Below are 20,127 nucleotides of genomic sequence, written 5' to 3'. Positions count from 1 at the left end.
TTAAGTAGTTCTAAGTTCTAGGGGACTGATGACCACAGAAGTTAAGTCCCATAGTGCTCAGAGCCATTTGAACCATTTGTTTGCGTGAAAATGTAATCACATGTCGTTTTTAGTATAATATTGTCCAATGAATACCCGTTTATCATCTGCATTTCTTCTTGGTGTAGTGTATAAAGATTAAAGAATAAGTTTGTGCAGAAACCTCAGAGCGCGCGAGTCGTACACGTACTTGCCCGACTTTTTGTATATAATTAGACTGTCCTTAATTTAAGTGCTATTTTCGCTCTTAATTGATCAAAGTTACCAGGTCATGGCTCTATCGTGCATCATACACACCAGGGCATTGTAACAACACTGGCTGTTTCGTAGTCAGATTACAGCAGATTTGTGTGCCTTGTCTCATCAATGTGTATTATGTTCATCAGGAAGTGTTTCCTCCGGTGATTAAGGGAAATAGGTAGACAGAAAGAGATGTATTAATCTAAACGAAAAAGACTTATTAGTGAACGTGTAGCAAATAATTTTTATTGTGCAAATATATCACAGAAGAGACCGAAAGTATCAATGTGATACACAAGTCTTTTTAACAAAATATAAACAAGACGGAATGAATGTAAAATAAGATTGCATTGCCAGGAAAGCAAAGAAAAATTAAATATTTTTCTTACGGAGGTAGTCAAATAATACGACACAAACATATTTGCTCAGTACAGGTACAATCAGTGACACGTAGGCGAAACGAATAAATAGAGGCGTGCAGCGTGGTGACGTGTCCGTGTGAGGTCCGACGCGTAATACTGGGAGCGGTGTCCGGGACGGCGGCCGACTAGCAGGAGTTGGGCGCTGCGCCCTCGAAGAAGAAGCACTCGAGGCTCTGCATGGAGCAGCCGCTGCACACGCCGCACCGGCAGTCCATGCCGTCGCCGCACTTGCCGTGCAGCTCGTAGGGCCCGCCGCACTTGTCTCCAGGACCCTGCGCACCACACAAACAGGCGCCCGTCAGGCCTCAAACCTGTGCACTTGGAAAATACAAGGGCTGAGCATTCTGTGGTACCGCAGAATCCTTCAGGAGCACATATTTCACTTCTACGCGGTCCCAAAATCTCAGAGAGGTAGCTGAACAGAGCTGGAGAAGAAGGCAGCTTCATGCTCCGTCTCCGAGTTCTCATCCCAACATGTATTTTTGGAACATACAAAACAGATTACTGTTTTACTACCATACAATCATCCAAAGTGCCTAATTCTCCTCTGGCTCATGAGTTCAAAGTCCCAAAATCTAGGAGAGACAGTTGGAGGAGGCTTAAGTGTTGCCAAAGTCAGAAGTTGGCTGTGTAATGCTGCTTCAAGTTCTCATCATCCTATCATCAACCTCTACACTAGAAGAGTAGAAGACTGAGCATACTGTGCTACTGTACAGCGCTTCAGGAGTCTCTAAGTCTCTTCGAACCAGATTACATGAGATGCAAACATCTCGAGGAGGTAACTGGACATTAGAAGGCGGCTGCGCGGCTCATCCTGAAGTTCTCATTAGCCTGTTGTCATTCTGTACACTCGGAAGACACAAGAACTGATCCTGGGTCCGGCCATCCTGATATAGGTTTTCCGTGATTTCCCTAAATCGCTCCAGGCAAATGGTGGGATAGTTCCTTTGAAAGGGCTCGGCCGACTTCCTTCCTCGTCCTCTAATCTGATGAGACCGATGACCTCGTGTCTGGTCTCCTCCTCCAAAAACAACCCAACCCACAAGAACTGATCAATCCGTACTACTATAAAATCTTCCAGCAGTACCTATTTGTTCTCTGACCAATGTGACTGCGATCTCACAATGCAGGAGAGGCACCTGGATTGTGCTAGAGTGTTTAAAAGAAGGTGGCTGAATGATGCGTCCTCAAATTCTCGTTAGCCACTCATACTATCTACTAGCAAGACTAGATTGAGCATACTGTACTATTGTCTCGAACAGACAGTTCGACTGGACAAGAATATTGTGAAAGACGGCGGTTGCATGATGTGTCCTCATGTTCTCAAAATGGTTCAAATGGCTCTGAGCACTATGGGACTTAATATCTCAGGTCATCAGTCCCCTAGAACTTAGAACTACTTAAAACTAACTAACCTAAGGACATCACACACATCCATGCCCGAGGCAGGATTCGAACCTGCGATCGTAGCGGTCGCGCGGTTCCAGACTGAAGCGCCTAGAACCGCTCGGCCACCATCGGCCGGCCTCATGTCCTCATCACTCCGCCATCAATCTGTATGAGGCCTGAGCAAACTACTCCTCCAGAAGGACCTACTGATCCTCTGATTCACGAACCTAATATTCCAAAAGTCTCGGAGACAAATTTGGATGGAGAGAGAGATAGAAAGCAGCTACGTGTTGCGTTCTATAGAGTGGCAAAGAGAATACTTCATGGCTCCACCAGTCTCCTCTGTGTTTCGCACCGAACTCTCCAACAGTTCTCTCCCTTGGACATTCCTCCTTAGCTGAGTGGTCAGCGCATCTGTCATGCAGTGGGCCCGGGTTCGATTCCCGGCCGTACTGCGGTTTTTCTCCATTCGGGGACTGTTGTGCTGTCCTTATCATCATTTCATAATTACCGACCGGCACGTGACCTAATGTGGCGTCGTCTGAAGACTTGCAACTCGGCAGCCGAACATGGTGGGAACTCCCGGCCATTAGTGCCATACGATCATTACATCACTGATAGAGTGCAAGCTCGATTTGAGCAAGAACGAGGCAGAAAACCAACCGTAGCAATTTTTAAGGAATCATCCCAGCGTTCGCTTTAAGTGATTCATTAGGCATAACTAAAAACATTAATCTAGATGACTGAACGGAGATTCCAATCTTACCCCTACAGAATAAGAGTTGTAAGTCTTTAGCGTAACACAATCTTGCTTCATAAACTCAGACGGTGGTGGCAAGGCGATTAAAATTTTGTTCTTATGTTGTTCCTAGACTACGGCAATATTTTTTTCCGTAAGAAGCTCGTTCTAGAAAGACCAGTGTCTGTTATGCACTCAGACTACCGACATTTGCTGTTATGCAATCAAAGAATGAGAACATCAACACAGTCTATCTGCATTCAGAAGAAATGTAACCGCGTGCTCTGAAAGTATCACGCAGGTGGTATGTAATTGATCAGCTACGTACGTAACGCTCAGTTTCTGCAGTCTCCTAGTCTACATTGTCGGGTAGACTTGTCAATACTGTGGTGTTGGCTGCTACTGAAGACATTGCCGTGACTGTATGAGTCTGTATATTAGAGATCCTATGGTTAAACAACACTCCACAACAAGTTTTATAATAGTTTCACGTGACTACAATGTTGGCGGATGAAAATGTTTCTTTTCCTAGAAAAAATTTGAAGTTCCTGTATTATTTATGTGTACTATAGTTAATACACGATTAATATGGGCATGATCATTCGAGCGACACACATCGTTAGTCATTTCATGAGCACATAATTACAAAAATGGCGGAATCTTCAGTCGGCATCCAGAGGTCACTGCTCAGCTGCTGATTTATCTAGAAGGACAACGACTAAATTAGTCAACAGCACTGCACCTTCTTAGCTGGCGTGCTGATCTCTTGCATAAGTACACCCTGCAGTCGGATGCCAGTACGTAGAAGCCAGTCTCTGTAACATTGCGAAAGTTAATGGAAGCTGGCTGTAAAGTCTCTTGGTTCCATCAAACAGTGATCTGTTAACCTAGATGACAAATTATCTGTGTTGAGTCATCCTTCTGAGAGTTCCTGAGATGATCTGATGGTAACACATCTCTCCTCCAGCATCTTTCGCGCCCCTCGAGTATCTCCTGTAAAGTATGGCAATTAAAAAAAAAATATAACAGCGTTCTCAGCTGATGGTGCACATACAGCAGGAAACTTCGAAAAATTTCTCTTCCGTTATCGTCTGGATCTGCCTGCACTTAGGTGGCAGCTTCTGGCTGAAGAAAGTCAGCTGGATTAGAAATGTTTCTGAATCTATTAGTGACCGTGGCAGATGACGAAGAATCATCAAGGCAGAGGAGTAGGAGGATTAGGATTTAACGTCGCATCGAAGAGGAGTTTATTAGGTATGAAGGACAGGTTTTGAATGGACAAGGAATGGGGGAGGCAACCGACTGTGTCATATGCAAAGAAACCATCTTGACATTCACCTTAACTGATTCAGGAAAATCATGGAAAAACTAAATCTATATTGGAACCCTCTACCTGTGTCTTAATCACTATGCCACCTTGCTCGATTCGAGACAGAAAAGATTGCGAGCAAGTGGCCTCAGCTGATTGTTCGTCAAAAGGTAATGGAGAAGGCAGTCTATATAATGTGGAAGGGAGAAACTCTTGATCAGGTAGGATCATATTCCTTCTGCCATTGTTCTTGTTGGTTAATTGTTGTACTGGGGGGAGCTGTTTAACTCACTTCCTACAGTACTGATGGAGATATTAGATTTCTAAGTGGTGCGTTTAAAAAAACTGTGACCAGGTCAGGCAAGTATCAGTGTTGGAGTCTGATGCATTGTCGGGAAAATGGGTAGTGTGTACCACAAAATTATGATGTAAGGATATCGGGCGATGTGGAAGTAGAAGTTTATGCGTTGAACTTGTACACTTTGCTGCTTGATTGTCTTCATCCGAGAAGATTATCGTGTAAAAGCAAAGTGGCAAACGCAGTCTAGTTCTACTGCCAAAACCTCATGTTTTATTTTAAATATAATTGTGAGTGTGCGAAGAAATCCTTTAGGAACTATCAAGTACAGTGTTTTAATATTCTTTCTTTACTGCGGGTGTTGACACAGCCCTCGGCAAGAGCTAAGGAAAAACGAATAGTATAAGTTTTTATGTCTACGGATATGAGTTACTTAGAACTTACCAGGGCTAATCATAAGCTTTTATTTATCGTCTAGAAATTTGTAGTTATTCAGTTATTTGTGTGGTTGTTTGCAGGTGCATGTCTGCAGTTCTGGAGCGCACTGAAATCCCCCCCCCCCCCCTATAGTACCATAGCATGCCGCTTCAGGAGCCAAAACGAAGTGTGCAGCTCATTGATAAACTAGAGTATCCTGCCATAATTCGTTTTCGGCAGCAATGGACTCTTTCATCTTTGTCGGCCAATTAAAAAGACTTCTGAATCGTCTAGCCTGGCCTGACATAGCTGCAACATTTCCGCTGTTGCGGAAAACGAATTATGACACGATACTCTACTCTGACTCTACTATTACTTTGCTATGGCTTCTCTAGTGGCACACCACGGTACTGTACCGGGGGAAATTCAAAATATGGACGTATACCTACGGAAAACAAAAAAATTGATCATGTAACTTTATTTTTCGAGGTATAATTTAAATTTTATGACTACCTCTCGTGTGTATTACGGTGGTATAATCTGGCGTATTAACCATGGGCGTGTGCTATTCCTAGGCGTTTGCTCAGAAGAAATTTGTTTTAGATTGTGATAATAATCTGTAGGCTGTAAAATGTAAATTTTCTCTGCAGGAAATGTCACAATTAATTTAATGTTCCGGGCTATAATGGCGTGGCCGAATGGATTTCACATTTAAACCCATGGTTTCGTCCCGATCTGTGGAGGACATTTTCAAGGGGGATCGTAGCTTCTTTGAGTGTTCGACTCACAGTCTAGCTCGCTACTGACTGCAGTAAAATTCCGTTTATGCGTGTTTCCGCGCAGTGGCATGACGTCACTTGTTGTGAGTACCCCAGCGTAATTGGACGTTGTCGATTGCCGTCATTCGCTGTTGCTATGGTAGCTGAGTCTTACCGACACGGTAGCTCAGCGTGTTCAGTCAGAGGGCTGCTAACCCTCTGTAATAAAAAAAACTGAGTAAAGTGATCAACGATCAACTTGAACGGTTGTCTTGTGACGTCCGCCCACACCAAACGCAACGAACAATACCGAACAAAATGGAAAATAAAAGTGGTCAGCGCGACGGAATGTCATACCTAACGGCCCGGGCTCGATTCCCGGCTGGGTCGGAGATTTTTTCCGCTCAGGGACTGGGTGTTGTGTTGTCCTTGTCATCATCACTTCATCCCCATCGACACGCCAGTCGCCGAAGTGGCGTCAACTCGAACGACTTGCACCAGGCGACTGGCCTACCCGACGGGAGGCCCTAGCCACACGGCATTTCCATTTTTGCTGTTGCTATCAGCCGGCCGGGGTAGCCGAGCGGTTCTAGGCGCTACAGTCTGGAACCGCGAGACCGCTACGGTCGCAGGTTCGAATCCTGCCTCGGGCATGGATGTGTGTGATGTCCTTAGGTTACTTAGGTTTAAGTAGTTCTAAGTTCTAGGGGACTGATGACCTCAGAAGTTAAGTTCCATAGTGTTCAGAGCCATTTGAACCATTTTTTGTTGCTATCATCTGTGGTGGAAGGCTGGTACACGTCTTCTTCTTCTTCTTCTTCTTCTTCTACGTCTACCATGGGGTGATAGCAACAGCAAACGACGGCAATCGGCAGTGGCCAATTGTGCTCGGATATTCAAAACCTGTGACGCCATGTCACAGTGTGGAAGCACGTGTAAACGGAATATTGTTGCAGTCAGTAGTGAGCCAGGGTGTGTATCGGGCACTCAAAGAAGCTACGAGCCCCCTTGAAAATGTCCTCCACAGATGAGGACGAAACATTGGGTTTAAATGTGAAATCCATTCGGTCATGGTATAATAGACTGGAAAATTTTACGAATTGTGAATCTGTAGGCTGTCGTACTTGACTTTTGGGTGAAAGCGTACCCACATGGGGAGAATAAGTTACAGTATGATAGAAGTGGGAAACATCTATAGAGGAAACTGGATGTGGGGAATTTTAAGACAAGAAACAGAAGGCCAGAAGCAAAGAAAAAGGCAGGAGATTTCGTTGCTTCAAAATATAATTTTTTATTCAGTCAGTGATTCAAAGGCAGTCGGGTATCAATGTGATACACACAGCAGGACAGTTACATGACGCAACCAAATAAACAGCACTTTTACTGAAACTTAAACAAATGGGAAAGACAAAACGCAAGTCTACTTCGTAGAACACAAACGGCACTGTACAAAATAAATAGACTAGATTGAGATCGCGTGACAAAACAGGAACGAAGCAGGGGCGTCGGCGAGGGGTGGGCTGTGTCACCGCCAGCGCCCCCTGTAATACTGATGCCAGCCGGAGAAGACGCCGCGCCGCGCCACGCCGCGCCGCCTATGGACAGGTGGTCGGGGTGCTGAAGTCGGAGTAGCACTGGAGCGTGTGCATCGAGCAGCCGGTGCAGCGGCCGCAGTTGCACCGCAGGCCGTCCCCGCACTTGACGAAGTCGTTGCAATGCTCGCTAGGACCCTGAAACCCAACGCCGTCGGTCACGTGAGGTGTAGGCTGGTGACGTATGCACCTGCTCAGTGGAACACACTCGCCTGGTTACCAGCACCTTGCGAACACGCTACCCCACCTGCAAATTAGCTAAGGCCAGCGTGAGGAGTTTAAGCATACAAGAAGCTTGGTGTTAACACAGAATACAAGTTCTCAGACCTAAATAACATAAATAACTGTTGCAACACGTGAGGCAATACTGACTTTACGACTTATCTTAGAAGAAAGATTAAGGAAAGGCAAACCTACATTTCTAGCATTTGTAGACTTAGAGAAAGCTTTTGATAATGTTGACTGGAATACTCTCTTTCAAATTCTAAAGGTGGCAGGGGTAAAATACAGGGAGAGAAAGGCTATTTACAATTTGTACAGAAACCAAATGGCAATTATAAGAGTCGAAGGACATGAAAGGGAAGCAGTGGTTGGGAAGGGAGTGAGACAGGCCTCTCCCCGATGTCAATCAATCTGTATATTGAGCAAGCAGTAAAGGAAACAAAAGAAAAATTCGGAGTAGGTATTAAAATCCATGGATAAGAAATAAAAACTTTAAGGTTCGCCGATGACATTGTAATTCTGTCAGAGACAGCAAAGAACTTGGAAGAGCAGTTGAACGGAATGGACAGTGTCTTGAAAGGAGGATATAAGATGAACACCAACAAAAGCAAAACGAGGATAATGGACTGTAGTCGAATTAACTCAGGTGATGCTGAGGGAATTAGATTAGGAAATGAGACACTTAAAGTAGTAAAGGAGTTTTGCTATTTGGGGAGCAAAATAACTGATGATGGTCGAAGTAGAGAGGATATAAAATGCAGACTGGCAATGGCAAGGAAAGCGTTTCTGAAGAAGGGAAATTTGTTAACATCGAGTTTAGATTTAAATGTCAGGAACTCGTTTCCGAAAGTATTTGTATGGAGTGTTGCCATGTATGGAAGTGAAGTGCGGGCGATAAATAGTTTAGACAAGAAGAGAATAGAAGCTTTCGAAATGTGGTGCTACAGAAGAATGCTGAAGGTTAGATGGGTGGATCACATAACTAATGAGGAGTTATTGAATAGAATTGGGGAGAAGAGAAGTTTGTGGCATAACTTGACAAGAAGAAGGGACCGCTTAGTAGGACATGTTCTGAGGCATCAATGGATCACATATTTAGCATTGGAGGGCAGCGTGGAGGGAAAAATCGTAGAGGGAGACCAAGAGATGAGTACACTAAGCAGATTCAGTAGGATGTAGGTTGCAATAAGTACTGGGAGATGAAGAAGCTTGCACAGGATAGAGTAGCATGGAGAGCTGCATTAAACCAGTCTCAGGACTGAAGACCACAACAACAAATAACATTATTGGGTGATTAAGCCGCATTGTACACCGAGTAATGGGATAGCGATATGCACTTATACAGATGATGGCACCGTCATGTACACAAGGTATAAAAGGATAATGCATTGTGGAGCTGTCATTTGTACTCAGGTGATTCATGTGAAAACGTTTCTGACGGCGTTACATCCGCACTTCGGGAATTAACAGACTCTGAACACACAACGGTAGTTGGCGGTAGATGCATGGGGCATTTCATTTCTGAAATTGTTAGGAAAGTCAATATTCCGAGATCAAGAGCGTGCCGAGAATACCAAATTTGAAGTATTACCTCTCATCATGGGCAGCACAGCGATTTTTTTTGGCTTACTTAACGACCGAGAGTTGTCAGTGCCAACAGACAAGCAACACTGCACGAAATAACTGCAGAATCAATGTAGGACGTACGAAGAACGTATCCGTTAGGATAGTGGGGCGAAATATGTCAACAACTGTCTATGGCAGCAGTCGATCGACGCGCCTCTCTTGGGCTCGTGACCATACCGCCTGGATCCTGGACGACTGGAAAACCGTGACCTGGTCAGATGAGCACCGATTTCAGTTGGTGAGAACTGATAGTGCGGATCGTGAGTGGCGCATACCCCACAAAGCCGTGGACCCAAGTTGCCAACAAGGCACTGTTCAAGCCAGTGGTGGCTCCATAATAATTTGGGCTGTGTTTACATGGAATGAACTCGGTCCTTTGGTCCAAGTGAACCGATCATTACTGTAAATCATTATGTTCGGCTAGATGATGGGATTTCTATGGATGGTAGTGCGCCATGTCACCGGGCTACAATTCTTTGGTTTGAAGAACATTCTGAACAGTTTGACCGAATGATTTGCCCACCTAGATCGCCCGACGTGAGACAGAGAGGTCAGTTGTTCACAAATTCATGTACTGCAACACTTTCGCAATTATGGACGTATATACAGACAGAGGCAGCATGGCTCAATATTTCTGCAGTGGACTTCCAACTTAATGAGTCCATGCCACGTCGAGTTGCTGCACTTTGCGGGGCAAAAGGAGGTCCAACACGCTATTAGGGGGTATCCATGACATTTGTCACCTCAGTAATATTTATAGGCACTTCTAGTGCAACTTAAAATCATGCAGAAGAACGACAGGTGGTCACGAACGTGTCCCATCTGCAGCCTGCTGATTCGGTCTTCTTCGCACTCGGACAACGTTTTATACTCCACTGGACAAATCAGCCCTTTGTTGTAGCTTCTTTCTAAAGAGAACCTTGCTCCTTGAGTCTCTCAGACTCGTGGGCAGCTCAGTAATACGCATTCCCACTTCGCATTGTCTTGTAGGCTCAGCCATTGAATGCATAGAAGCACAATTCCCTGTTCGATTTAAGGATACCAGGACCAGTCTACCAAGGCGATTGATTGAGGCTTCTTTTGGACATAAATTCTAAGCTCTTGTAGCCCATTGGTAGTTTTAAGTTGATACAGATAGCCGATAAAAGCAATCTGAGGGCAACGTTTGCAGGTCCCTTGAATATTCCACGTTCAGTGGGGAAGTGCCTCCACACTTCTCCCTCCATCATCACCCTGATTCCGTTCCATTGCATGTCACTCTGTATCAGTACCCTACACGAATGGTCATGCAGAATGCCTGGGAATCTGCATGGAGAGCAAGTTTCTCCCTCAGACTTCTGCACCATTTGCGTAACAACGAAGGTGCTTGGGATAGGAGTGTCTTCCAAGCAAACGGGCAATGTATGTAATTCAAGCAAATGTGGCAGAACTAATGAAGATATTACCCGAGGAGAAATACCGGTTAAGCAAATTGCTGTACCGTTACCGACATGTGTTTTCACCACATCTGGATGAAATAAGACAATTTTATTTTGAATTTAAAGTGAAACTTAACTTGACTTTCTCCATTAAACGATACCCAATCCCACCAGAAAAGAGGGAGGCGGTGGCTAAGGAAGTCCAATGCATGCTGTATGGATACGTCACAGAGCCAACAATAAGCCGCTACAGTAACCTCATGGTGACTACTTTCAAGAACGATGAAACAATGCGGTTAGCTCTCGAATTTCGGAAGCTGAATCAAATCGTGGGGGAGGACAGAAACCGGCCAGAATTAATAGATGAAGTCTTAAGAGATTTCACAGGGGACAAATGCTAATTAGTCTCGATATTACATCTGGGTATTGGAAGAATAAGTTAACATAGGCTTTCTGACAACGCACAGCTTTTCTGGAGGAGAAAGGTCTTACCAGTTTACGAGGTTACCACTTGCGCCACTTGTAAGAGTTATGGAAGATGTGTTGGGTCTCAGCCTAGAAAGTAAGGTCATCACCTGAATATAGGACATAACTAACTCCACACAAAATGTGTGGTAAACAAAACGTATCGAGCCTCATTGTGTAACTTCACTGTATGGAACACTACTAGGACAGGTATCACAAGAAATGGAAGATAGAGCAGTGATTGTGGACTAACAACAGTTTGTATCTGGGCGAAGGCGTACGAAAGTTTTCGGTGACATAATCTGTTGAGAGGGAATAATGTCCGATCCCAACAAATTCAGTGCAGTATGCTACATTTAAGTAACCTTCAATGTACTTCAGGTATGTTATTTTACGGGAATAGTGGGATCCTACAGGCAGATTATCAGCCCTCGCGCCAGCCGGGGTGGCCGAGCGGTTCTAGGCGCTACAGTCTGGAACCGCGCGACCGCTGCGGTCGCAGGTTCGAATCCTGCCTCGCGCATGGACGTGTGTGATGTACTTAGGTTAGTTAGGTTTAAGTAGTTCTAAGTTCTAGGGGACTGATGACCTCAGAAGTTAAGTCCCATAGTGCTAAGAGCCATTTGAGCCATCAGCCCTCTCCAGGAAGAACGTTTCTTGTAAGTGGATAGAGCTATTGAACAGGAGTTTCGTAGGATCAAGGAGGACTTAGGCAATGCATGAGTTTTAGCTCATCGTGATCTTGCGCAGCCGTTTAATCTTACGACGGACAGTTTCTGTTGCGGACTCAGTGAAATGCTCTGGAAGATGAAATGGGACAGTGCTATGGAAGATGAAATGGGCAGGAACACAAGTCTATAGCGTTTGCGAGATGGATGCTGTATAAGAGCAAGAGGGATTATTCCTAAATCAAGCTCAAAGCATTACCCATCATATAGATAAGCACCGTGTTGACGTTTATTAGCAATTGAGTTACTTATAGGAAGTATTTGCCACTACAGATGTTTAGATATAGGAGTAGCATGTGAGTAACTATGAATGTATTAGGATAATCGCAGGAGAAAACTTTATTTGGTATTCTGTGATCTCAAAGTAATAAAAATATATTTTGTTGTTCAGTGGTAAACAAAACATATCGAGCCTCATTGTGTAACTTCACTGGATGGACTTCGATATGAAGATCAGCTGAATTTTCTTTCATTCTTTTCTTAGTATTTCACAACTACAAATTGATTTGGCACATGGCCTCGCACTCTTGGCAACCTGTGGGGCAGTGTGCGAGGCAAATGAAGGTGCTCACCCAAACAGGTGCTGGTACTAAGAAGAAAGAACTTATTTCCTCCTCTCGACCATCCAACACACACACACACACACACACACACGCACACGCACACGCACACACACACACACACACACACACACACACAAGAATGACAACAGTTACCTCACAAACAATAGCTCAGCTGGAACAGGATGGTCGGAAACAGTGTGAGAACGTTGTAAGGGTGTTTCTCGGTAGGTTGTGCTAAGAAATAATTACTGGGGATAAAATTCGAAACACTGCCCCGTTTCCGAGTTAATTAGCCTTGAGGTTTGCCAACCAGACCGCCTCGCGCGAAAATTCAAGCTGCTCCCTGGAGACGGTGTCGCCAAACATGCTTATCGTTTGGTTTCCTAAAGCTGAACAAGAGAGCGAGACAAAAACTGGACCTGGGACAGTAATAAGGATCGAACCCGAGCCAAAGACGGAGTGGTCTCGTGCTCTGTCATCTACGCTATGAGAACAACTGACTGTATCTGGTGGGCTGCTTGAATGTGCTCGCGCCACGGCCTGATTGGCTACCTTCAATGCTAATTAGCTCGGAAGCGGTGCAACGTATCAAATTTTTCCTTAACATTTATTCCTCAACACAATACACTGCAACACCCTTAAAAGCTTTTCAGACTGTTTTGACCACCCTGTACATTCGAAAAAATCAGAATAACCATTCCGAATTCGCCTTAAGTGACATACAGCAACTATGCAAAACTTAAATTTTTATTGAGACTTCCTAATATCGAATCCTTTGGAAGTAAGTTTTGTCAGAAAGAATATGTCCTTAATAGTAGGTCTAATGTAAGAGTGATATTTTTATGTGCTTCTGCGAGATATCAAATAATTTTATTCCTCAGACGTACACAATTGTTCTGCCAATGACAGACATGTCTCTAAACTGTCGGAAGTATCATCAAAAGCGTCTCGCCGTTAGTGTGTTAAAAAAAGTGGTTCAAATGGCTCTGAGCACTATGGGACTTAACATCTATGGTCATCAGTCACCTAGAACGTAGAACTACTTAAACCTTACTAACCTAAGGACATCACACAACACCCAGTTATCACGTGGCAGAGAAAATCCCTGACCCCGGTTAGTGTGTTAGTTCCTGAAGAGTTTCAGAAATTTCATTTTATCAGTGCACTCTGATAAGTGCATACGAAATTGAACGGTTGTTCGCAGAAAGATTATTTTTGATTTATCACTGAGAGTTTGTGATTCCGTGCTACCTATGATGGCGACTAACTGTTAACTAAAGCACACAGGAAAATGACCACTGTGTTTTCCTTTGTGTCCAGTGACATACATAAATATCTGTAAATACTGAAACTTCGTCCCTACATGAACTTTTGTCTTGGTATGCCCTCGTTAGTTTCTAATGGATCCCTGTTAATAGAAAACTGTTTGTAATCTGCTAGTTCTTAAACAGATACATAAAGTTGTAGAGTAGCCTATTTGTGTGAAGAGTTACAGATTTTGCTTTGGTTGTATCCTGAATTTAATTTAGACACGAAAGAATCTTTTGAAATAAACGGAGAAAAATATTGAGAGTACATGCATATCCAGACAACTACAATGGAAACTCGCTATACCTCTTCTAGGAACACACGGGCCTCCGGAAAGGGCTTTTGTATAAAGTCACGCCTGTATCATAGAATAACAGAGGGCTATCAAAATCCATGGACAAGGTGCCTATTCTTTTTAATTCAGGTTCCACGTGATGCTTAACAGACAGGACAAAGTAATGGAGCTACAGCTGAATCAAGCCGAAGTATTGACTTTAGTGATCTATTTACTTTCTCAGATCTGTCGCGATTCTTTCATTTCCAATACCAATTAGAGGCACAATTTTGATACTTCTGTTACTTCATGACACATTATAATGAGCGTCAGAAAAACATCATATCTCAAGTAACGACGACATATATCGAGGAGTAAGAAAGACCCAAATATAAACACACTATTTGTAAATTTTAGTCACATTATTGTGTTCGAATCAAGTTGTAAATTAAGCTCAGATTTTCTGATAGCTTCCATGATAATGATTCATAACTGAATCTCCTCAGTTTACTGTCTTTTGCAAAGTGTTCTAGAATATGAGACAAGAGAGAAGTTTACTAAGAAAGTTGATGAGTGAAATCATCACATCACTGATGACAGTGATGAAGCAGATGTACCTAACAAATTTTCTCCTCCTCTACCACTTAGCCCTCACTTTCGCTGGCAAACGAAACAGGGATATTATCTACTCTAATACCCCTGAAACATCTCACTCGTCAGTTCCGCGAAGTAGGGGACAATGTTACGTTAGAGAGTATTAAACAGTTAAATGAATAGATGTGAGACCGCATAAATGTATTGAGTATGGGAAGTAAGAGACGGTAATACCGTTGTAGTTCCTAAACAGAACAGTGTAAATTTTTCGTCACAGACGTCGTCAATGATCGTTTGTCACGATCACCCAACACAACCCTTCATCCGCATGATGTTTTTCCGCTTTACCTGTATGCGGCATAAATCTCCGATAGGGTGCCTGTTGAAACAGGGAACACTTCGGCTACCTTGATTGCCGAAGCACCTACTATACAGGCACAATCTGCATACATTCGAATTCGCTTAACTCCGACATAATGCACTCACAACTACACAGAATACAATTCTGGCCCCGGCTGACACTTGCAACATTTTGAGGGCACTGCACGGGCGTCGTTCGCGGTCAAAAACAACAACGCAAGCTGCAGGCGTGCATGTAAGTTCAAGCATGTATGTATCGCCGTGTGCTCAAATTTTTATCCAGCCCCTGCGCACTAGTGACTCGTGGAGGCTGTGGACTACACTTAAAACAGCTGAGTTGCTCCGGAAGTACAGTGGGTATCGTATAAACTGTTGCGTGTATCGTGTGTTCTAGGTCAGTTCTGTAAGATCAAACTTAACATGTTCTTATTCGTTTTAATTGATTTCAAGATGGTCAATATTTGAATGAAACGGTAATCTTTACAATGCAAATGTGACAGAAGACTTCAGTAAAAAATATCAGAACAGAAAAGAAACAGTCTCGATCTAGTGAACACCACAACTGCAGAAGTTAATTGTCTCTGTGTTTAGATAAAGCACCCTTGAGTATTACATTACAATCTAGCACTGAAAAGTACGAAAACACGGGTGAAAGTAGAAAACAGAGTAGCTACGACTTCGGAATCCATGTTGCAAAGCTCCAAAGGCCATCGTTGGGAAAATAGGACACATCTGTCGTAAGATAACAAGTTCAAATTTCGTATTAGGTGCATTTGTTCTCGATTCAAGTTGAGGGGTCTCGTCATCGCTACAGGGGACTGCTAACATTCTGTCAGCTTTCGAGAACCTCTCAACACATTCGTCTTAGAGCAACGACAGAGTGATAATCACTACAAAACATTTAAACGTCAAACTGTAAACGTTTACCGTATTCGGACTTTAACAGTTACTTGAACGGTGTTGTTACTAAAGCTCCGTTGCCAACAAGAGTAAATAGGTTTCGATAAAATAGTAATATATGCGAACTACACTGTGCTGTGGTTTCCACTTATTTGGCATTCTGCTATTGTCATTGTATTATTGCTTTTTTCTTCGACTGTAAATGGTTGTGTACAAATACTAAATCATCATCGTATTCTGCTAAGTAATTGTAGTGATGGCGACACTGCAATTATGAATTCGCTTTAGAAACACGTCAGCAACTACACTGAGGTGATACAGTCATGGTATAGCGATATGCACATATACAGATGGCGGTGGTGTTGCGTACACAAGGTATAAAAGTGCTTTGGAAGAGTTGTCATTCGTACCCAGGTGATTCATGTGAAAAGGTGTCCGACTTGGTTACGGCCGCACGACGGGAATTAATAGACTTTGAACGCGGGTTGGTGGTTTGAACTAGGCGCATGGGACATTCCATCTGCATTGTCAAGAGTGTACCGAAAACACCAAATTTCAGGCATTACCTCTCACCACGGACAACACAGTGGCCGACGTCCTTCACTTAACGACCAATGGCAGCGGCGTTTCCGTAGAGTTGTGAGTGCTAACAGACAATAACTACTGTGTGAAATAACCACAGAAATCAATGTGGGACGTATCCGTTAGGACAGTGTGGCGAAATCTGGCTTTTCAAAGTCAGACGACCGACATGAGTGTCTTTACCAACAGCACGACATCCCCTGCAGTGCCTCTCGTTGGTCTGGTCGGATGACCCCAGATTCCAATTGGTAAGAGATGGTGGTAGGGTTCGAATGTGGCGCAGGCCCCCCGAAGCCGTGGACCCAAGTTGTCAACAAGGCACTCTGTCTCCATAATGGTGTGGGCTGCGTTTACATGGAATGGAACGGATCCTCTGGCCACACTGCATAAATCATCAATTAGAAATGGTTACGTTTGGCTACTTGGAGACCATTTCCAGCCATGCATGCACTTCATGTTTCCAAACAACAGTTCAATTCTTTTTTAACAATGTGCCATGTCACCGGCTCACAATTATTCGCTACTGGTTTGAAGAACATTCTGGACAGTTCGAGCGAATAATTTGGCGACCCATACCTCCCGATATAAATCCCATCGAACATTTATGGGACATAATCGATAGGTCAGTTCGTGTACAAAATTGTGCGCTGGCAACACTTTCGCAATTGTGAACGGCTATAAAGGTAGGATGGCTCAATATTTCTGCAGGGGAGTTCCAATGACCTGTTGAGTCCATGCAACGTCGATTTGCTGCAGTAAGCCGGGCAAAAGGAGATCCGACACGATATTAAGAGGTATCCCGTGGCTTCTGTCACCTCAGTACACCTCACTGTGAGCATAATGTCCATAGCCTATCACAATATTTTTTCCCCACAAAGGAAATGATTCGTGCCATTTCTGTACAACCTGTTTTTCTGTTACAGATTATATCATTTTAACTTGTACCTCCCCAAATATCAACATCAGACTAACACGAAGGAATATATAAATTTATGAGTCCAGTAGCTATCCGACTCTGTGACTGAGCTCCATCTGTCGCGGTGAAGCAGCTTCCGGTTCGAATCCTATGAATGAAAAATTTCGCTTAGGGAACTCTAGTGCGAAGAAAGGAAAGCCATCATGCAGTTTATATATACCCTTCGAAAGAACAGTAAAAACTCATGAGAATTTGATCAAATAGAATCAACGACGAGCTTATTTATTGAAATCGAGGAAAACAGTCTATGTGCCCGCATGGAATTTCAACCAACCTCCTCGCCTCATCGAATACAATAACGTAGCATTGTACATGGGCTCATCAAAATCGCCTGGTTTTCATCGCTCTTGATACATAGTGTCCTATAGGAATGGGCAGGATAAGTATCAAACATGAGCGAAAGCGTAATTGTCTCATACCAAAGACTAAAAAATTATTCAGTCTACGAGCATTAACAATACGGTAATTATGGATTTTTTATGGCAGACTGAAACATTATGTCTGTGTCAACAAGATATTTCTACGACTCGGATGCCAGTGAGAGGACTAAAATAATCGTCTTTTCTTTCCATTCAACAAGATTTTGTAAAGCCATGGAAAGTGTAAAATTTTCACAACTGGACAGCGCGTCCCTACAAAGCTCAGTGTTTCTTTTTTATCTTTTTTTACTACTCTTATGTAATTTCTCTAGTGCATTCTCATGGTAGTTAACTGAGTCAACATTTTTATTGGTGTTTGTTTACACTGTAGAAAAGTTTACGGTATTCAGCTCTCAAATATGTAAAAGAAGAAGAAGAGGTTACCAAAGCCCTACAAATATCACATACAACCAAGAAAAGAAGAGTTATGAGTGCATGCGAGCAAATGGAAATTTAACGCATGCTAAAAGAGAGCAGAGTAGTTACACACACACACACACAAAAAAAAAAAAATGAAATAGTTCATGTGTCCAGAGTATCTCGATTTCTGCCCTTTATCGATATCAATACGGGCAAGATGTACATCTACCCATTCCTGAGACAATGGGGTCTTAGCAGGCAGTCGAATAACAAATAACAAAAAATCTCATTTCCGTGCGATATAATTACAAATTAACAATTTTCGGATTTTTCCTTTATTTGTACTGCGAAACCTCACTTCTTGCCAAATTTTATGATCCTACGTCAACGGAAAGTTCCCTATAGGTTCAAACGGCTCTGAGCACTATGGGACTTAACTGCTAAGGTCATCAGTCCCCTAGAACTTAGAACTACTTAAACCTGACTAACCTAAGGACATCACACACATCCATGCCCGAGGCAGGATTCGAACCCGCGACCGTAGCGGTCGCGCGGTTCCAGACTGTAGCGCCTAGAACGGCTCAGCTACTCCGGCCGGCGTCCCTATAGTTTTTGAGGGTTAAATTGTTTGAACCGCCAAGGGTCCGTAGAACTTAGTACGTGATATATATTTAAACTTGATTCACTTACCCGTTCCTGAGGAAAACGGGTTTTAACAGACGGACAGAGTCAGACAACAAAATACAAAACAAATTTTTTTTTGTGTTATATAATTAAAATTTGAAATTTACGTGTTATTTCCTTTACTTTCACTGCGCTTGTTGCCAAATTTCATTATTATAAGTGAACGACTCCCCTGCAATTTTTGATGAGTGAGTCTCCGAGTATCAAAATACGTGACAGAAATGAAAGTATCTTTTGTTTACATTCACGTAGAAGCTTATATTTGTTACATCGTCAGGGGAATATAGACCTTAATATGTGACCTGAATTTCTATGTGATACCTCAACCCGTTCATGAAAAAATAGGGTCTTAACAGATAAACGGACGGACAGACAGATAACAACAATTTTTGTATTACAATAAAAATTTACAATTTTTGGATTCCAGGTCAACCGAAAGTACCCTATAGGTTTTGATGAGTTTCCGAGTCTCAATAAATGGCCGTATCTTTTTATAGCTTTGACTTAGAAGCTTCCGTTCCTTACATCATCAAAGGACTGTAGACTTTATTGTGTGACGTTAACTTGGACTTGATACGACTGCTTGTTCCTGAGGAAAAGGGTTATTAACAGTCGGACGGACAGACAGACGAAAGGAGAAAAAAAGTGATCCTGTAAGGGATCTGCTAGTATCGATTGAGGTACAGAACCCTAAAAACGGTATTAAGTAACATGAAATTTTTACGGAAATTTGGCCGAGTATTCGATGAAATAAAGTGGTTTATAGGGTGCAAATAAGCTCCCAGACAGTCTTAAATTACATGTGTTTTATCACATGACAGTTACAACCGCGTCAAGTTTGTGGAAATTTTACATCTCATTAAGTGAAAATTTTTATTTTTTAGTTTTGACTTGACGTAAGCATGACCGTTTTAGAGAGTACGAGGTGGAATACATGTACGATGATAATTTTAATATCGACAAAAGACACAGTAAAGCACCGTGATTCCAGCACATACCGATAGTTGCGAGCAGCTGAACACTGGCGACAGTTTGTCAGTATATCTCTGAACAGCTTACTGTAAACTGGACGGTGTCAAATGAACCCGGTTAGAACAATGTTCTGTTCAATGTATTACGTGTTTTAAGTTTGTGTACGTCTGCCACTGCAACAGAAATGTTACTTTGAAGCTTTGACAAGTATGGCACGTTGTTCTCGCTCGTGTTTACTACGACAGTTACGTATTAAAAAGACAGACGAAGATATGTATACATCAGTAAAGGGTGACGGTACGAACTGACGAATATAGGAGTATGTACGGGAAATGTTCACCTGGTTACATAACAGTGATTTTATAACATCCAGGATGGAAAGTAGAATTCTCTTTCGTTGCTTTCAAGCAGGGTGTTCTAATAGTGTAGTCTCCGTTGACAAACCTCACAAGCACGACTCGTTTTCTCCAAGC

General features: G+C 43.0%; 1 protein-coding gene across 2 annotated transcripts in view; it reads right to left on the bottom strand.

The window, feature by feature from the left end:
- Positions 1–499: 499 nt before the first annotated feature.
- Positions 500–20,127, bottom strand: part of LOC124612994 (neuroparsin-A) — a 153,787-nt gene continuing 134,159 nt past the window's right edge. The window contains exon 5 of one of the 2 annotated variants that reach the window (XM_047141541.1): positions 500–973. In XM_047141541.1, the coding sequence (XP_046997497.1) occupies positions 827–973 (147 nt within the window). In that variant the 3' untranslated portion in view covers positions 500–826. Of the gene's footprint in view, positions 974–6,877; positions 7,342–20,127 lie in introns of those variants that run through there. The other variant, XM_047141544.1, reaches the window with a different exon arrangement.

The sequence above is a fragment of the Schistocerca americana genome, chromosome 4 (genome assembly GCF_021461395.2).
Source record: "Schistocerca americana isolate TAMUIC-IGC-003095 chromosome 4, iqSchAmer2.1, whole genome shotgun sequence".
Taxonomy (NCBI): Eukaryota; Metazoa; Arthropoda; class Insecta; order Orthoptera; family Acrididae; genus Schistocerca; species Schistocerca americana.
The sequence above is the reverse complement of the archived record's forward strand: the minus strand, read 5'-3'. Positions and strand labels throughout refer to the sequence as shown.